Below are 20,536 nucleotides of genomic sequence, written 5' to 3'. Positions count from 1 at the left end.
AAGTAAAAAACCACGATCCATCACAAGTAATAACATTTTGTAAGAAGGTGGGATCACTTTCAATGTTTTCCAGGATGTCAGAACAAATCATTCTTCGGCGTTCCTTCTGTTCAATTGTGAGACACTTTGGAACCATTTTTGAACACACTTTGTTCATGTTGAAACTTTCATGAAGAATCTGCCTAACACTTTCCTTGTCAACTCCTGTCAACTCAGACACTGCTCTGATTGTTAAACGGCGATCTTGTCGAACAAGTTTACCGATTTTTTCAATGTTTGCATCAGTTTTTGCTGACAATGGTCTGCCAGTGCGAGTGTCATCACTGGTGTCTTCGCGGCCATCTTTAAATCGTTTAAACCACTCAAACACTTGTGTTCGCGATAAACAATCATCGCTGTACACTTGTTGTAACATTATTAACCTTTCACTTGCAGATTTTCCTAGTTTGAAACAAAATTTGATGTTAACACGCTGTTCTTTCTGTACACTCAACATTTTCCGACGCACAGACAAAACGTCAACTACTTAAAACAGACGCCACGGGCAGACTGAGTGCAGGAGGCAGATGAAACTCGAGCAGTAGGCGGAGCGAGAGTCACGTGACAGGCCACGCGACTTTCAGCCTTATTGCATTCGTTTTATTGTTTCACCAGTACTAGTCCGGTTTTTTTCTAGCCACACCTCGTATGTGAGGCACTTAGTACTTGGAAACAGCTGAATGCATGCACTACACAATTTTACACTTTTATTGTTTTGAACCAGATACACGTTTACTGTTTAACTACAAAAAACTGTGTTTTTATTTTCAGGTAACAGCTGTTCATCGGGAGAATGCTTTACACCTCTGAAGACCGAGCCGTGCTGTAGAGTGCCTGGTCACCAGCTCCGAAGCAGGGAAGGCTCTCTCTTCTCATAGAAGTGCTCGCGTTTTATCCCTGCAATCTCCAGTCAGTATCAAAGCACTAGAATGTTTATTATTAAAAATGAATCTGTATCATTTCTTGTTCTGGTCAACATGTTTTAACAGCTAGTTGATGTTGAGACTCTATCAAATTAACTTCGATGTGAATAAAAGTTTGATGTTGTGCGGAAGTTGATGATCAAAGACGCATATAATCAACACAGAGAGGCTATCTGTGCGTTACTGTGCTCCGGGTGGGAGCAACAAACAATGGCCGCCATATTTTGTAACGTTTACCGCACCGAACATATAATTTGGGAGGATCCAACAGATGCTGGAAAAACATACGTTTCTGTGATCGAAAGATAAATTTTTAAAAAATTTTATTCTTCATATGGCACAAATAATATATGTTCAACAGACAATTTTAGTAGGAATGAAACAGTTGGAATATCTTACTTTAGGTGAGCATCAGAACGTTTTCATTTATAACCTTTCTTGTACGTAACTATCGAATTTAGCAAATTTCTACATTGTTTTTTCTGAATCTCCATGGTCATCAAGAATCCCATTCGAAGCGCTTTATCAAGTTATGTCTCTGTACTGTGTTTGGTGTGGATCAGTACATCTATTTGTCCAGGGTAAAATTACAAGTGAGACGTGGGAAGCTGTGAAAGCAAGTGAAGCATGCAAAACAACGTATCTCAGGGATAAAGAAACAAACTGTAACTACGAACCGTTGGTTACAGGTCTATATATGAGGCTTCAAGGCTGTGGCTATAGTATTTGGGTGCGACGTTTTGAAACAACTTGTCTCATTGCAAGGAAAATGCTCCACTTCTGAATATCCCGAAGAAGTAAGATGCAGTCCTGTCTTCCATTAGAACTGCTGAAGTCTACACGACAGCTTCAAAATCAAAGATTATTAAGCCTTTGAATCACGCCTTAAAACATTTATTTACATCAACTACCGTTGTTTTCTTTATAAATATCAAAGATCTGTATAAATATACCTCTTTGATAAATTCGTAAGACAGCACACGCTAGCGTGAAACACCAATGCGCAATTCGAATCAGAGGTATAATAACCATAAGTAAACATTATAAACAAATTCACCAGTATTTATAGGAACATGCTTACATTACTGTAAAGTCACCGGAATAATGCAGCTGCTCGCACATCGCAATGTCACGCTGAAGATCTCACAACACCCGAAAAATGCACTTCATAACAGGGATCATTCCTCGAAAAGCGTCGTGCGGGAAATAGATAAAGAAAAATCTTGACTAGGAGTAGCATATGTTCTTGTATAACTAAGAAAACCAAATGAGTCCGTACTTAACAACGGTTAGCATCACTTAACATGACGTTGCAAAATGTGGCTGCTATTTTCCAGTTGGCTTTAAAATGACGGAGACTTCGTAGTTTATATTGCTTATAAAGTCATTGGCGGTGATGGTAGACCTCGGATCGGCTTTCGATCGGATGCCACACGACCTAAAGTGGTTAACGTTTCTAGAACATGACATCCCAGAGTGTCTTGTTAACTGGATACAGCTTCTGTGTGTAGAGCCGAGGATCTGCGTCCAAGCGGCTCCAGAGCATCAAATGACTTACGCGTCACTGCTCTGCCCTATCACCATTGCTGCTTATTCTTGCAATGGACACTATCACAACAAACCTGCACATGTCACTACTATGGACATTTTTCTACGCTGATGATGTCATGATGGCTGCAGAGGACAAATTTTATTTCCAGCACCAAACACAAGAGTGGAATGCCCAGACTTGCGCGATTTGGTCTAAGGCTGAACGAAAAGAAAACTAAGTACGTGACATCAGATCCACCATAAGATGGGACCATCAAATTTGATGGTTCTATAGTCTCTAGCGATGGCCAGCTTATAGACGAGGTCAACGCAAGAACGCAGGCAGCCTGGATGATCAGGCGAACGACAGCATGCGACACCTGCGATCGTCGGATTGTGGATCATCTGAAGTCAAAGATCTAATGGATTGTCATCCAACCCGTTGCTCTCATCGGCACCGTCAACATAAGAGGCAGAACGACTATTGCGGCTCACACACTAAGATCCTTAGATGGACAGGCAGCATCATTCGACTGGAACACGTTTCGAAGACACTATAAAAAAAATGCTTCTGCGCACTATGGGACTAAACATCTGAGGTCATCAGTCCCCTAGAACTTACAACTACTTAAACCTAACTAACCTAAGGACATCACACACATCCATGCCCGAGGCAGGATTCGAACCTTCAATCGTAGAGGTCGCGCGGTTCCAGACTGAAGCGCCTAGAACCGCTCGGCCAAGCCGGCCAAGATACTATCGGGAAAGGTTTTGGGGTCACACCGATCAAGAATAAAATGCAAGAAAGTAGTGTGTGACGGTTTGGATATGTGCTGCGCGCAAAGAACGCCACCATTGCAAAGGCAGCATATACAGTGAAAGTCACAGGAAAAAGACCCAGGTACCACCAAGACAACGATGGGTCAGCACACTGAAAGCTGTAAACTTTCATCCAGACATGGCTCACAATCGAACAAAATACAGAAAGGGAATCGATTCAGCGGACCCTGCCACCAGACGGAAAAAATGCTAAAGAAAAAGAAGAATATTGGTGGTGATCATTTATGTTAGACTAGTTGACTGATTTATTGAAATTATGAAGATTATTTTTCATCCACTTATGTACAAGGCGTATCAAAGAGAAATATCCTCTTTGGCATGTCTATATTTCTGAAACTAATAAACATATACAATGAATTTTGTTTTTTTGATGAACAGGAAACTCAATAACTTTTTTTTTCCATACCTTTTCAAAGGTGTTCAATAAGCCGTTCCCCTCCCCCCCCCCCCCCTTGACACGCATGGGATATGTCAATGCTGTATTCAAACTGTTTTGAGTTACAGCTTCCACTGCTGCTGTTATGCGATGGCTCAGTTCATTCATTGTTGTTGGTAACGGAGGCACATAAAGAGAATCTTTTATAAACCTCCACAAGAAATAATCACATATGGTCAGGAGAAGTTCTCAAGCATATCGAGATATATGCTTCCTGTAACAGTGTTCTCGGCAAACAAAAATGGACCATACATCTTTTCCCGTGAAACTGCACAAAACACATAAAATTTTGGAGAGTCCCTCTCATGTTGAATAACTTCATGTGGCTGTTCCGTACCCCGTATTCTCACATTAGGATAGTTCACCTTCCCGTTTAAATGGAATGTTGCCTCGTCACTAAACACTAAGCGTGGAAGAAAGCTGTCATCTTCCATCTTGTCAAAAATGAAATTACAGAACTCCACACGTTGTTGCTTGTCGCCTTCACGAAGAGCTTGCAGTAGCTGAATTTTTTATTGTTTCATGTGTAACCGTCGACGCAACACACGCCCGACGGACATCGGGGGCATGCTGAGATGTCGAGCTGCACGGCGAACGAATTTCTGCGGACTCCTTGTGATACAATGGCGGATGCGTTCGACGTCTGTGCCAGACGCTCGGGGACGTTCCGGTGATTTGCCTTCATACAAACAACCTGTTTCTCGGAATGGTTCATGCCATCGTTTGATGCTCTGTGCTGTAGAAGGATCCACACCATTCCTAGCACGAAAGTCACGCTGAACAGTTGTTACTGACCCGCATTGCGCAAAACTTACAACCCAAAACGCTTTCTGTTGACCCGACACGATTTTTACTAGAACTAAAATGGGCTCACACTGCTGCTACCTAGCGGGAACCATGTAAAACTAGAGAGTTTACTCCTTCCAACAGTAGGTTGTTCACGCACATATCTCAAGTAACGTAATAGTTATGGTTTTTTATACATCGAATGATTCTTTTTGATACACCCTGCACTTTCTTTTACAACCACTGAGCTCAGGAGAAGTCTGTACAGACTATTTTCAAGCAGAAGAATCTGAGTGCATTTTTACATGAGCGAAGAATTTTATTTACGTTTTTTACTGCAGAAAAACTACAAGTGGTAGAGAACTTCAAGTACCTGGGAAGCGTGATTGAAAGTAAGGGGGGAAACGCAATGGAAATAAATGAAAGGTGCAGAAATGCAGGGCAGTTCTACGAATGCATTAGGGGGCTTATTTGGAGCAAGGAGGTGCCACAGAAATCCAAGGGAATTATATACCGAACCTACTTTGTCCCCATATTGACATACGGAGGTGAGACATGGGTAACGCACAAAAGCGACAAAAGTAGAATACAGGCTAGTGAAATGAAGTTCCAGAGGAGCAGGTTGGGTGTAACAAGACGAGACAGATTGTAAAATGTGTATGTGAGGGAAAGACTAAAGGAGGAACCAGTACAGGACAGGATAGAAAAATCAAGACTGCAGTGGTATGGACACATGAAGAGAATGGATGAGGGAAGAATTCCAAAGAGGATGTTTGATCTGCAACTGGAGGGGAAGAGGCCCAGGGGAAGACCAAGAGATAGATGGGTGAAGGGAGTGAAGGAATGTGTGATGAGAAGAGGAGAGAACTGGACGAAGGTGGAAGAGGGGGAATGGTGGAAAGACAGAACACGATGGAGAGGCTTGTGTTCCCGACAGACCCAGCCAGTGGCTGGAAACTGTCCAAGATGAAGATGATGATGACTGCAGAAACAATCTCTTTTTCACTCTGTGACGAATAATTGAGTTAACTGACGACAATTCAAACTGAAGCAACTAATTAATGTTAGAATCTCTGCTACTCTCCTAACGACTTTCCTCTTTCGTGTTGGTGACAAGAAAAATTGCAGCACTGTTTCTGAAACTAAATTTTGATTCAGTGATTTACATCTTGAAGAGAATCGAGTTTCGTCGGAAAGAGAAATTATATACAAATGAATTATTAGACCTCTTTGCGACTGAGATGAATGTATGTGGTTATGGAAACACATGGTCAAGTACGAACCCAAATTTGCATTCAAAAACTAAATATCTAACATAACACCATAGTGTGCGACGAGAACTGTCGAGAAGCCTTCGTAGGAGCTCTAATTTGTTTGCTTTCCTCTTAGTGGTCATTTCGCGAGACCTGTGATGGAGGACGTAGCATGCTATCCGATTTCTTTGGAAGTACGCTCTCGGAATTTTAACAAAAATCCTCTCCGTGATGCCCAACTGCTGTATTGTTGTAGAGTCTGCCACTAGAGTTCGGTGAGCATCTCCTTTACACTCTAGCACTTACTAAACGACCACGTTACGAAATACACGGGTCTTCTTTGGAGCTGCTCTGTTAATCCTATGAATAAATGAAACGATAGTGTGGCATTGTTGGCCGGGAGACCCCAACTGGTGGAGTTCGGCCGCCGGTTGCGAGTCTTATTTCAAGTGACACCCTATTAGGCGACCTGCGCGTCGTTGATGTTGGGTACAACACAACACCCATCCCACGAGAAAGAGAAAATCTCCAAACTGGCCGGGAATCGAACCCGGGCCCGCTGCATGTTAGGCAGACACGTGCCCACCCAGCTAAGCAGGCGGCCATCCTACCCTGTTAAGTATTCCAGACAAACCAGCAATATCACGGATCGATCGAACGAGTGTTTTGTACGACACAATGGTGAATCATAATTCCTAAAGATTCCTCGAATGAATCTCAGCCTGTTACCTGCTTTTCCTATAGATAGTTTCCTGTGCCTATTCCCCTGTACAGATTGATCACAAAGTCCTATTAACCCCTACGTATTACACACATGTTAATCAATTGTTGCTTCTTATTGTTGCACGTGCTGATATATACAGGGTGTTTCAAAAATGACCGGTATATTTGAAACGGCAATAAAAACTAAACGAGCAGCGATAGAAATACACCGTTTGTTGCAATATGCTTGGGACAACAGTACATTTTCAGGCGGCCAAACTTTCGAAATTACAGTAGTTACAATTTTCAACAACAGATGGCGCTGCAAGTGATGTGAAAGATATAGAAGACAACGCAGTCTGTGGGTGCGCCATTCTGTACGTCGTCTTTCTGCTGTAAGCGTGTGCTGTTCACAACGTGCAAGTGTGCTGTGGACAACATGGTTTATTCCTTAGAACAGAGGATTTTTCTGGTGTTGGAATTCCACCGCCTAGAACACAGTGTTGTTGCAACAAGACGAAGTTTTCAACGGAGGTTTAATGTAACCAAAGAACCGAAAAGCGATACAATAAAGGATCTGTTTGAAAAATTTCAACGGACTGGGAACGTGACGGATGAACGTGCTGGAAAGGTAGGGCGACCGCGTACGGCAACCACAGAGGGCAACGCGCAGCTAGTGCAGCAGGTGATCCAACAGCGGCCTCGGGTTTCCATTCGCCGTGTTGCAGCTGCAGTCCAAATGACGCCAACGTCCACGTATCGTCTCATGCGCCAGAGTTTACACCTCTATCCATACAAAATTCAAACGCGGCAACCCCTCAGCGCCGCTACCATTGCTGCACGAGAGACATTCGCTAACGATATAGTGCACAGGATTGATGACGGCGATATGCATGTGGGCAGCATTTGGTTTACTGACGAAGCTTATTTTTACCTGGACGGCTTCGTCAATAAAGAGAACTGGCGCATATGAGGAACCGAAAAGCACCATGTTGCAGTCCCATCGTCCCTGCATCCTCAAAAAGTACCGGTCTGGGCCGCCATTTCTTCCAAAGGAATCATTGGCCCATTTTTCAGATCCGAAACGATTACTCCATCACGCTATCTGGACATTCTTCGTGAATTTGTGGCGGTACAAACTGCCTTAGACGACACTGCGAGCACCTCGTGGTTTATGCAAGATGGTGCCCGGCCACATCGCACGGCCGACGTCTTTAATTTCCTGAATGAATATTTCGATGATCGTGTGATTGCTTTGGGCTATCCGAAACATACAGGAGGCGGCGTGGATTGGCCTCCCTATTCGCCAGACATGAACCCCTGTGACTTCTTTCTGTGGGGACACTTGAAAGACCAGGTGTACCGCCAGAATCCAGAAACAATTGAACAGCTGAAGCAGTACATCTCATCTGCATGTGAAGCCATTCCGCCAGACACGTTGTCAAAGGTTTCGGGTAATTTCATTCAGAGACTACGCCATATTATTGCTACGGATGGTGGATATGTGGAAAATATCGTACTATAGAGGTTCCCAGACCGCAGCGCCATCTGTTGTTGACAATTGTAACTACTGTAATTTCGAAAGTTTGGCTGCCTGAAAATGTACTGTTGTCCCAAGCATATTGCAACAATCGGTGTATTTCTATCGCTGCTCGTTTAGTTTTTATTACCGTTTCAAATATACCGGTCATTTTTGAAACACCCTGTATCTATATCACGGCTGATGAATTCAACTACAGCATGGAAGAACGAATCTCAATTTGCACGTAGGCTCATGAACGACACCACACAGGAAATAATCAGTAAGACATATTCAGAAAGATTTCACTATAAGGTTTCACAAACCTTCTCTACCAAGACCAACAGTTTTACCGTGGAAGAAGAGGCTCTTTGAAACTGGTTGCAGAAAAGATAAGACCCGTTCAGGAAGAGCACCAACACGACTGGAAACGTGTGTGGAAGCTGCAGCATCTGTCGAACGTTTGTTCGCCAGAGAAGTCTATTCGTAAGTGGTCACAGGAAGAGGGACTTCCATACTCGACGTTAGAAAAACACATAAAGAATGATTTGAAGTAAAAGGCATTTAAACCTTCGTTTGTAAAAGCATCCAGTGATAATGACATAGAAAAACGTTATCAAACTTGTAGGCGAATGCTTGATGTCTCTACAACTTTTCCTTCCAGTGGAAAAGTGTTTTTCCCCAACGAGTGTGCAATATATCGTAATGCAAAAACGAGAAGCGTTTATTTCTGGGGTAAAGAAAAATCCACGTGAATACATCTCGCCACAACTCGTGACCTTGGCTGCAATATCTGCAACCCATTTGGTAAGTCCATATGTTTTTGACGCTGCTGTGGATCACGTTGCGAATCTCGCCATGTTACGTGATAGGTTTATTCCACGTCTGCATGATCAGGGACTGCTCGGTTGCGAATGGTTCCAGCAGGATGGAGCACGAGCCCATTATGCGACTGCCGTCAGACAATATCTCAAAGAGGTATTTCCTGATAAAAGGACTGGACGTAGTTCTGTTCATTTGCCCGTACCACTGGAGTGGCCACCCTGAAGTCCTCTTCTGTCATTTTGCTACACTGTATTATCGGAAGGTTACTGCCACTCGCTACGAGACACATTTACTTAAACCCTTCGGTGGGCGCGCTTGCGGCAGATAGCCGCAAGATTTAGTTTTCTGTTAGTATCACAGATAGCGTTACAATTACATCCACGTCCAGATACGGATTTGTTGTTCTCAACGGACGTCACCACCTGCTACGTTTGTGCGATTCATGCTTTCAGCAGTTTGGTCGCTATTGTTGTTTGAACCGTGAGTGTTGCTTTTGCGATGTGTTTGCCGCTCCTTATGATGTATTTTCTGTACTTGTGTTTTTCTTTCGCCTCAAGGCAATCTTTCTTTACATTAGTATATAATGAATATTCGAATCGAATCAAAGTTCCCATATGCAATTTTCATTACTTTTTATCGTCTTGGATATTGATTTGCTACAATATATTACTTTCACAATAACATGTGTTTCATTAGATCCCATAAAAGCGTGGAAATGAAGAAAAAGAAGGCATTTGACAGGCACCGTCTAATTGTGCGTCCTGAAGACTATGAGAAAGTACTGCAGAATTGTCAGAAGAAGAATTACAAGAATTGCCAGATTCATGTGAATCTGAGTCGGAAGAGGACGTTATTGAAGAAGAAAACCACAGCAGTGACCCCGAACAATCAACAGAGGAAACAGATGACCACCTGGTTGACGAGGGGAGACAACAAACAGAGGATTACCGATTTTACGTAGGATTCGATGAAACTGTTTGGATAAGTGAACCGTTTCGTTCTTCTTCTAAAATGAAGGCCAAGAACATCCTAAAAGTTTTGCCAGATCCAAAAGAAAGTGCTGAAATTACGGAAAAAGAAATTGATGCATTTTACCTATCTATTACTGATGGGATGATTGTTTCTCCTTAGGTTAAAATGTAAAACTAATTGCGGTGCAAAAGCCGCAACGCGCCCAGTCATGGAAGTATGAAAATCGCGCCCACCGAAGGGTTAAAGATGCTATTGACGTGCATTTACTGCCACGAAGTCGGCCATGTCGGGGAGAATTTCACGTCGTACATAGAGGAGAATCATATTCCGCGATTAAAACGATTGTGTACACACATACACTCTGGAATAAATAATAGTCTCATTCCTCGAAGTTATCCTCTGTAATGGTCTCACATTAATACAATGTGACCAACTACGAATATGAGGACACGCGATGGGGGGTAATTGGACCTTGTGTAGCTCTTAAGATCGAACCGAACTGTTACTTCTTGACTGTCTCCAGCAGTTTATCGCCGATAGAGTAATTGAACAGTGATGATCCGTTCGCATATTTGTGCCCAGTACATTACGTTTGTCGCTCTTGAAGGTCAATTTCTGCACAGTTGTACGTAATATACAAGCAAATACCGAAGTACAATACATCAAATAAACTCTCGATGGTTGTATCGTTAGTTCTATCAGCCATTTACTACATGTTCTTTAACTGTTCTACATATGTAGTTTAGTATTATACAGTAGTCTAAAATACGTGCATTTCTTATCTTACGCCGGCCGAAGTGGCCGTGCGGTTAAAGGCGCTGCAGTCTGGAACCGCAAGACCGCTACGGTCGCAGGTTCGAATCCTGCCTCGGGCATGGATGTTTGTGATGTCCTTAGGTTAGTTAGGTTTAACTAGTTCTAAGTTCTAGGGGACTAATGACCTCAGCAGTTGAGTCCCATAGTGCTCAGAGCCATTTGAATCATTTTTTTCTTCTCTTACGACATTGGCAAAGTCCAACTAACATTCTCGATATCGTTCTCTTTGAGCGTTATTACTTTCTGTGAAACGTGGACGTCAGACTGTTGCTTGAGACTTTTTATCATGAAAAAGACGCTTTACCTGGAAGCAGAAATTCATAAATCGTCATACTAGTCTTTCTGAGAAGCTTTTAGGAAGAGACAGGATAATTGACGTGGTAACTGTGGCCATCCGTACTCTGCGGGAGGATTGTAGCGTTATCGTAAAGAGTGTAGAATGAAGAGAGAGCCACGAGATCACTCAGCGATAGCTCCTTCACTACAAGAAATATATCAAGCGAAACCGCAAACTCGGCATGTCGTGGAACTGTGAAATTGTCGATACGGACACTCAAAGAGTTTCTTCGCCGGTCAGGCGTAATCGGCACACTTTACGTACAAACGGGGTCACGACCTTCACGAAGTGGTAAAAGCCACATGAATGTATCGGAATTTCTCAGGCAGCGTTACGTGTTCCAAGGACCTTACAGGCGGAGTGAACGCTAGTGCTTCCCGCACGGGTGCTGCTCCTGGCGGTGATGCTGCGAACTTGCCAGCGCTCGGCTGACTTTCCGAGAGCGAATCGGGCGTTGTCGCCTGCACCGACCAATGGCGAGACAGCGGCGGAGTTACGTCGTCTGCTGCCGCTCAGTGTCGGGGCAGAACCGCTAGCGAGCGCGGCGGTATTTCCACGGCTGCCCGTTAACAGTACAAGGAAGTCGAGCGCCAAACACAGGCGGAAAACAAGAGAACACTTCAAGATGAGCGCCATAGACAGCATTCTCAATTACACCCGCAAAGAGGAGGAGGATTTCTACGCACTGCTCGGCTGCGACGAGAATTCCACAGTAAGTCCGTCTTTGATTCGGTACGCAACTGTCAAATCTTTCTCGCAAATCGCCAGCAGTAAATTTTTTCAGCACAAACGCATTTCGCTTGCCCTGCAGCGTACTGTTTCTATCATACTACATCTATTACCATCTTTCTAATCATTCTTAAATTACTTGTATCTACGTGTATTCTCACTGCAAAGTGTGTGGTGAAGGGAACTTTTTTTAGTAACAGTATTAAGTTTTTCTCTCATACAATTCACATTGGAGAGGAAAAGATTTATTATACGCCGTATTCTACTTTCACGAACTCTAAGTGGGCTATCTGTAGGATAGGAGGGGCCGCCAGGGAGGTAGTGGAGTTAGATATTCAATTCTGCCCAGAGACTACCCAACTCGTACTTTTCTAAGTAGGTTTTCGCGAAATATTATAAACCGTGTATAACGTGTGTGTTTCATATTTCACACCTTTTCTGTTAACCCTTCGCCTTTGACTGCCCTCTGAGGTCATTTTTGATTGGATTGCACTATTTCTTAATTTTGTTCTCTTACTTTTTTCTGTAGTTGCTAATCCTTAATAGTTTAACATCTGATTGTATATGACTAAAATTTTGTGAGACTACTTCTTCGCAGACAGTAACCTCATTTAATAGCTCTGATGTAATGACAGTTTACATGTCATCGGCTGTTTTCAAATTAACATGAGCTTAAGCAGATTCTAATCAGGGTAATAATTACGTAGTGTCCTCCCACTTTGCATTTTTCGTAATTTGTGTCCGACAATATATATATTGCACCATCTCGTAGGATACTTGTGTATTATCTAATACAGCTTTTCTGAATTTACCCCGCATGTTTTTTAAAAAACAGTATATAACAAAGTATGTTAAATTTGGCGCCAACGTAGACGTCGGGCTATGCTACAGATAAATCTGTTGCCGCAATCAAGGTTTCAGGAGTGAGGAACACTGTTACAGTCTAGCGTCCAGCCAGTACTGAGTGTGCTATCTAATGCATTGATGGCAGTATTTGTCTTCACTGATAAAAATAGCACCTTATCGATAGTCTATTTCGTTCGTGAATTACGTTAACAACACAAATACTTCTTGTAAACAAACAGTGATAGATGACACAGAGGCCAAGGCGCGAGTCAGGAGAATTGGGAGTTCAGGTCCTAGTTTTATCACGAAGATTTATGTTTTACCGTAATTACCTTAAATCGCCTTCATCGTCTATGCTGGGATGTTTCCTTTGAAAAGACCAGACCGATTTTCTTTCCCACATCGTCCTTATGATTCATCTCTGTTGACCTCATCGACGGGTTAAGCTTTTTCCAAATGAAGTTAGTTTACCTCCCCTGTGGAGATTCCTTCATCTCTATATAGATATATGTGGTACGCTGAGCAGTCACAATGACCCTTCGCAGATTTCAGTCTTTTGCATTCCTGATTCCGTGAAACCCAGGTCACTAAATATCTTTTCTATAATATTAAATACATAAGTTGGTTGTGATCAACCATTGAGAAATCTTATTCTCGTTCTGAAACAAGTTTGTTTGTACATACGCTGACACAGAAGAAAAGAGACTATTACATCAGTTAGGAACTATTTGCCGTCACCTATTACTGAGCAACCTTTTTTTTTACCAGTCATTGCCTTCAGAGCGACGTATCATCAATTTTACTCATATGTCGCACTATTGTAGTACATATTTAGGTGTTAAACATGAAATCTTAGTATGATACGCTCCTCAAGCGTTTTTGAGCAATCGAGGTAAAAATTTTTATGAATCTGTTGAATACCATACGAGAGTGCCTACTACCGAACCGCGATCTTATTGAATTTGGCTAAGGCTACAGACGAAAAGTCTATCCGCACTGCATTAGATACACGTAATTTTCTTTGTTTCCCTAAACTCCCACCAAACACTAATATTGCTACAACGAATGATCTTTCTATGGAAAGAAAAAATAATAATAAATAAAATGTCATGTGACTAGGGCCTCCCGTCGGGTAGACCGTTCGCCGGGTGCAAGTCTTTCGATTTGACGCCACTTCGGCGACTTGCACGTCGATGAGGATGAAATGATGATGATTAGGACAACACAATATCCAGTCCGTGAGCGGAGAAAATTTCCGACCCATCCGGGAATCTAACCCGGGCCCTTAGGATTGACATTGTCTCGCTGACCACTCAGCTACCGGGGGCAGACAATAATAATAATAATAATAATAATAATAATAATAATAATAATAATAATGGCAGTAGAAGTTGTAGTACTGATAATCATGGTGTGACATTCGTGTATAATAATAAATCGTGATGAAACGAACATTTATTTATCGATACATTCAGGCGAATATCGCAATGGAGTCATAACGAGCTGTACCTGTTTCGAATAATGAACACTGCATTCGTATTGCTTTTGAAGCATCAATCGAAAGCAGCTGAGTGCCGTGTTCATGGAGTCGGCCGGGGTTACCTGCTGTTCTACCTGTTGTGTTGCAGACCGCATGAAGTGATCGTGTTGGCAGCCAACAGTTCGTAACGCTTATGATTAACGGAAACCATCTCAGCTGTATCATGTCACGACCGGTTTCGTTCGTTACATCTTCATATTGCCTGCAGTTAAACAGAACAGGAAAACGTCATCTTAACGAATAAAATAGGCGACTCACATTGATAAAAGCCTTATATTAAATCCTCACCGAGTTGGACTGAAATCGTGACACAAAAGGTTTGATTATCATATCTCATGTTAAAGACCAAATCCAAAAACACTGATCATAAACATTCTGCTGACTGCTTGGCAGAAGTGTGGCTGCGTACTGTAAATTGCCCAGCCAGGATCGCTCCACGTCGGAACTGAACATGTAAACATAGTACTTGGCCTCTGTCAAGTGCGATAGGCGACTGTGCGATCATAATCGTTAAAAGTAGTGACGAAACTTGAAGTACAGAACTGATATTAAAGAGTGCACAATTAATCCAAACAATTGAAAAGTAGAACCGAACAAAAGTTAACAACACAATTATGCGCAATAACAAGGCAACAAGAGACAGTGCATATACTACACTACATCGTCATTTGACAGCTATGACAGTAAGTGAATAATTATAAAGTATAGTTGCAAATGAATTATGTAAAGTTTATGAAAAACTATAATTATGATCTCACAGAACGAATTCATTAATAACGTAATTACAAAATATGCGTTGTCTCTGAAAATGTAAAAGAACTAAAGCAACCAAAGTGGTGATTATCGTATGCTGTTACTGTACGCAGCATGCTGTAGAATGCTTATGATCAGCGAGGTTCTTTAACATCACATACGGCAGCCAGGCTATTTGTTACGCCTTTAGTACAGCTCACTGAGGATTCAGTATAAAGCTGTTATAAGTGTGAGTTGTCTGCTTTATTTGTTAAGATGTTTTAGCTATAGCCTAATTCCCTGTTTTGTCCAACTTCAGGCAACCTGAAGACGCATAAAAAGTTCTCAATTTACTTGGCGCGTCAAATTCGGATAGCGAACGAAGCCGATCACACCACAATAAACGTGAAGTAATACAGCTGAGGTGGTTTGCAGTAGTATTAGTATCAGCTGTAGAGCTCGACATCATCAAAATTAGTTCGTAACTGGTCAAGACGATCGTTCATTGCTGTACACTGCAAAGATACAGGTATATTTACTATATTTCTGAAATTGAGCTGATACCGGGGCCTTCAATGGTCACTGAAGAATCATCATACGAATGTTTGATGGCAGATAAGGGGAGAGGGATAAAAAATTATGAGTCGAACGCAGTTAGAGCAGACTTCGCTGCCTTAGCCGGTTGCGCCAACATCGTTGCTGGACGGCTGGTACTCCCATAGGTCTTCAACATCCTCGCGAAATTTTAAACATTTTTCGAAAACGCTTGAGGAGTGCATCATACTAGGACTAACTGTGCACTACAATCGTAGTGAAAGGAGGGCAAAATCGGTGGCCTTTTGGATGTACGCTTCCATTGTTAGAGCCGTCGAAGTCCATCAACTCAAGCGGCAGTGGAAGGGTAAAACATTCGTTCTATTTCTATACTCCGCAGTCCACCTTGCGGTGTGTGGCGGAGGGTACTTTGTGAATCAGTGTCAGTTCCCCCTTTTCCTGTCCTAGTTGTGAATGGTTAGGACGATTTTTTGCAAGACACTGTGTGGGCTCGAATCTCTAGTTTTACGTTCATGGTCTTTCCACGAGATACACGTAGGAGGAAACAATACGTATATTCGTTGACTCTTTTAGAAACGTACGCTCTCGGAACTTCAAAGTAGACCATACCACATGATGCAGAACGCCTCTTGCAGAGTCTGGCACAAGAGCTGACTAAGCGTCTTCGTGACACTTTCACGCGAACTTAATGAACTATAACTAAGTGCGCTGTTCTTCTCTATTCGCTCTGTAAATCCTATCGAACGAGCTTGCTATAAGCTACCTCCGTTATGGGTGGACTAAATTTCATGAGGCTTATTCCAGTAAATCTGTTTGGCATCTGCCTTACCTGCGATTAGATTTATGTGCTCGTTCCACTTTAAATCGCTCCCTATGCATTCCCATAGATACAGTAGGGATCTTACTGCTTCCATTGATTGTTCTGCAACTGCGTAAGCCGGCCGACGTGGCAGAGCGGTTCTAGGCGCTTCAGTCCGGAACCGCGCTGCTACTACGATCGAGGTTCGAATCCTGCCTCGGGCATGGGTGTGTGTGATGTCCTTAGGTTAGTTAAGTTTAAGTAGTTCTAAGTCTAGGGGACTGATGACCTTATATGTTAAGTCCCATAGTGCTAGAGCCGTTTGAACCATTTTGCAACTGCGTAATCATACAGTAATGGGTAATTCTGTCTATTTACGCGCAATACATCATATTCATGTTGACGATCAATTTTCACTCCCTGCACCAAACGTCAATTTGCTGCAGGTCTTCCTGGATTTCGCTACGAGGGGTGCCCAGAAAGTAGTGAACCGAAAACAGTGCTACGAATGCGAAACGTTACACATGTATTATTTGAAGTCTTCTGAGTGCGCGCGTCTAGTTTTCGTCACTTCCGACAGATAGCGTAGAAGCAGGACAGTTTCAAAATAGCGTATGTAGGTGATGTACCTGCACCTTACAAGCAACGTGTTGTCATTGAATTTCTCACTGCAGAGAAAGAAACTGTGAGGAATATTCACAAACGTTTGTGCAAAGCTATGGAGCATATGCTGTCGACGGAAGTAAAGTTAACGGTGGGTGAGGCCATCAGAAGGCGATCGGCGGAGCTCCACGATTTGCAGCTGACTGGGAGACCATCGACGGTTGTCACACCTGACAGCCCTGGCCTAGACCCCGCGGGTTTCCACTTGTTTGGGCCATCAAAGGATGGCATTCGTGGAAGACACTTCGAGGACGACGAGGTGATTCACTGGTTCCGCCACCAGGGTAAGGATTGGTACCGACAGGGCATACACGCCCTTGTTTTGCACTGGAGGAAGGCCACAGAACGGTGTGGAGATTAAGTGGAAAAATAGGGTGTGTAGATGAAACGCCATTATTTCGTGTGTTTAATTCTCATCATGTTCAATAAAGAATTCTTGAAGAAAAAAAATGCGGTGCATTACTTTCTGGGCAACCCTCGTACAATTTTCTAGCGTTCCGACTTATCTGTATACAACAGCATCATCCTCGAAAAGCCTCATAAAACCTCCGATGTTATCTGCTAGGTCATGTATATACAGAGTGATTCTTATTAACATTTAAAAACCTCCGAAGCGACGAAGGTGACATTGTGACACGTAATTTGACACATGGGGTCGCAAATGTTGGGAATGTCGTACCTCGCCTCACTTGCGTCGGTGGAGCTTATCGGTCTGTCGCGTCTGATCATTCCAATCCAAGTCAAGTATTGACGTCGGTGTGACTCTGGGCCCACGTCTATGGTGGAGCTCACAGTTCGAGCCTTGTGTCTGGCAGGTTGTATTTTTTCATTGCGTTAGACAATTGTGTGTTTACATTTACGTAAGATATATTATTCCATTTACAGTCTCCGGTGTTTATTGTGAAGTACAGTACAACAAACCCTACCTGTCACAAGTAAATGAGTCGTTACCAGTTAGTGAGCTACGTCTTGTTTACTAAATAATGTTTGTAAACAAAAAGACCGGACAGTAGAAAAGGAACATAGAATAAGAAAAGCTTTTATTTGGTTACAGCGACGACAATAATTTTTTGACTTTGCGTTTACAACCAAGCGCATTTACAAAAGCTGTTGGAAGTTTGGACCGTTTTCAAATATTCCATCGCTCAGTTATCCCTTCACGCCCAAGCCCAACAGCTGCACTTGGGGCGAGGTACGTCATCTGGTGACGTCTCATATTCTACATTTATCTCCATTTCTGGAGTATTTCCCGACATATACGACCCCATGTATCGTATGAAATTACTTGTCAGGGTCAGCTACGTCGCTTCGAGGGTTTTTAACGTAAATATAAATCACTCTCGTATATTGTGAAGAGTAATCGTCCTATAACACTCCCTCGGGGCACGCCTGAAGTTACTTCTACGTCTGAAGACTTCTCTCCGTTCAGAATGACATGTGCTCTATTTGCTAGAAACTCTTCAGTCCAATCACATAGTTAGTCTGATATTCCCTACGCTCGTATTTTTTTCTCATCAGGCGCTAGTGCGGAATTGTATCAAACGCCTTCCGGAAGTCAAGGCACACGTCATATACCTTGCTGCCTGAATCTACTGTTTTCTCAGTCTCGTGGACAAACAGAGCTGAGTTGTTTTCCGAACCCATGGTGATCCCTATAAGGGGGAAATTTTTGGTACCCACAAACGTCATAATATGAGCGCATAAAACATGTTCCTAAATTCCACAACAGCTCAACGTCAGATGTAGACCTATAGATTTGTGCGTCTTTTTTCTCGCGTTTCGTCAGGAAATGTGTATGAAAACCGATAAAAACAATCGATCTATAGTGCAAATTTCTCTAATTACCAGTTAGAGGTGATCGACTTCAAAGTACCATCCATTTGAGTCCACTCTTGATTGGCTTTGGTAACTCCCGCTACTCAGAACATTCATGCATGTGGTTTTCCGTGAGGGTTTGCAGAAGGTCCGCAGTTTTTCCTCACAGTGTATCGAGTGAATATGTCTGTAGTTAGCTGCTCGGCAACCACCACGAAGTCGATCACTTTCGGTAAAACTCGTCACAGTAGAAGGTCGAAAAACAGACGCTGATTAATACGCGACTGCAATCCAGTCTGTTTTTTTCAAAATTATTTCACATGTTGAAGACTTCTGTACGAGTTTAACTAATTTCTGTCGTGTACTTTGTCTTCCAGACAGAACAGATTGTCGCTGAATACAAGGTCAGAGCTCTCCAGTACCATCCGGACAAGAATGAGGGCAACAAAGAAGCCGAAGCGAAGTTTCAGCAGTTGCAGGTAAGACATGCAGTTACTGTCTTCCAGTTTTTCCAGGCTCCTTGGTTGTTTTGATAACTTCCATCTTCGTCTGTGTGTCTGTGGTGTACGTAATTGTTTTCAGAACACTAGTGGTGTCTCATATCAGTCTTCGCAACTGCTAAAAACGCGTATTTACCCTCTTCATTTCACATCTACCTGCCTCCTTCGCCATTGCTCCAACTCATAACCAACCCACTTTCCCTTCCTTACTTCTGCATTCACCATCTTGTATTCGTCTTTGGCACTCCCCCCACCCCACCCCCAATTCTCACTGCTTCATTAATTTCCCTTGATGCCATTCACATAAATTAATATATAGCAACATAAATAAAACGATACATGAAAAGAGCGTTTCTGGACCAAAGGAAAACCAAATTGACGACACTAAAAACAGAAAATATAGGCTTATGTTCAGAACACACAAACATTAATGGTGCAATACCTCATAGTGTTTCATGTGAGAAAATGTGAAGTGCTGCAACACGATGATGATAGGCCACAGCCGGCCGGAGTGGCCGAGCGGTTCTAGGCGCTACAGTCTGGAGCCGCGCGACCGCTACGGTCGCAGGTTCGAATCCTGCCTTGGGTATGGATGCGTGTGATGTCCTTAGGTTAGTTAGGTTTAAGTAGTTCTAAGATCTATGGGACTGATGACCTCAGAAGTTGAGTCCCATAGTGCTCAGAGCCATTTGAATTTTTTGTTAGGCCACAAACATGAATGCTAAACCCAAGAATACCTGGGAAATGTGCGTTCACACGGAACTTCTAGATGTAAGCAAAATTAAACTATAATTTCGATGTCGTTTAAAGCGAACTGTTTTAGGTTTAGAGCCAAAAATAAAATTGTAAATATGTTCGATTCCAGGCAACTGATCCAGATATGGTAAAATAAATACTCATTTTTAGTAGTTGCAAGTACGGTTCTGAGATGCCTTTAGTATTTTCTTTTATATTTTGAACATAGCTGCACAACAGCAGCGGTTCCACGTAATAAAATTATAACCAGCCGACCTAGGTTCCGACAAATATAAATTTGTCTTCTTCAGAAGGTTGCAATTTTACGTTAGTAAGGACTAATGTACCATCGCCGTTTTTACAATTGTCGGCATAGACCCATTTGTCAAACATGAAAGATAGCCCTAGATTTGTCACGTAAATACAACCGACTCGTTTGTGAGCTCTGCAAGATCCATGAACTATTTTGTGTTTACGTGACAAACCCTAATTCTAGGGCTATCTTTCATGTTTGACAAATGGATCTATGGCGACAATTGTAAAAACGGCGATGGTACATTAGTCCTTACTAATGTAAAATTGCTACCTTCTGAAGAAGACAAATTTATGTTTGTCGAAAACTAGGTAAAGAATTTCTTGCAACT

At 42.6% G+C, this 20,536-nt stretch overlaps 1 protein-coding gene across 1 annotated transcript in view; it reads left to right on the top strand.

Moving 5' to 3' along the window:
• Positions 1-11,477: 11,477 nt before the first annotated feature.
• The window catches only part of LOC124776888 (J domain-containing protein), a 103,046-nt gene continuing 93,987 nt past the window's right edge, over positions 11,478-20,536 (top strand). Inside the window, exons 1-2 of the mRNA XM_047252074.1 lie at positions 11,478-11,690; positions 19,035-19,136. Of these exons, the coding sequence (XP_047108030.1) occupies positions 11,604-11,690; positions 19,035-19,136 (189 nt within the window). The 5' untranslated portion in view covers positions 11,478-11,603. The remainder of the gene's footprint in view (positions 11,691-19,034; positions 19,137-20,536) is intronic.

This window comes from Schistocerca piceifrons, chromosome 2, assembly GCF_021461385.2.
Source record: "Schistocerca piceifrons isolate TAMUIC-IGC-003096 chromosome 2, iqSchPice1.1, whole genome shotgun sequence".
In the NCBI taxonomy this organism is placed as follows: domain Eukaryota; kingdom Metazoa; phylum Arthropoda; class Insecta; order Orthoptera; family Acrididae; genus Schistocerca; species Schistocerca piceifrons.
This window is presented reverse-complemented; position numbering and strand designations above follow the sequence as displayed.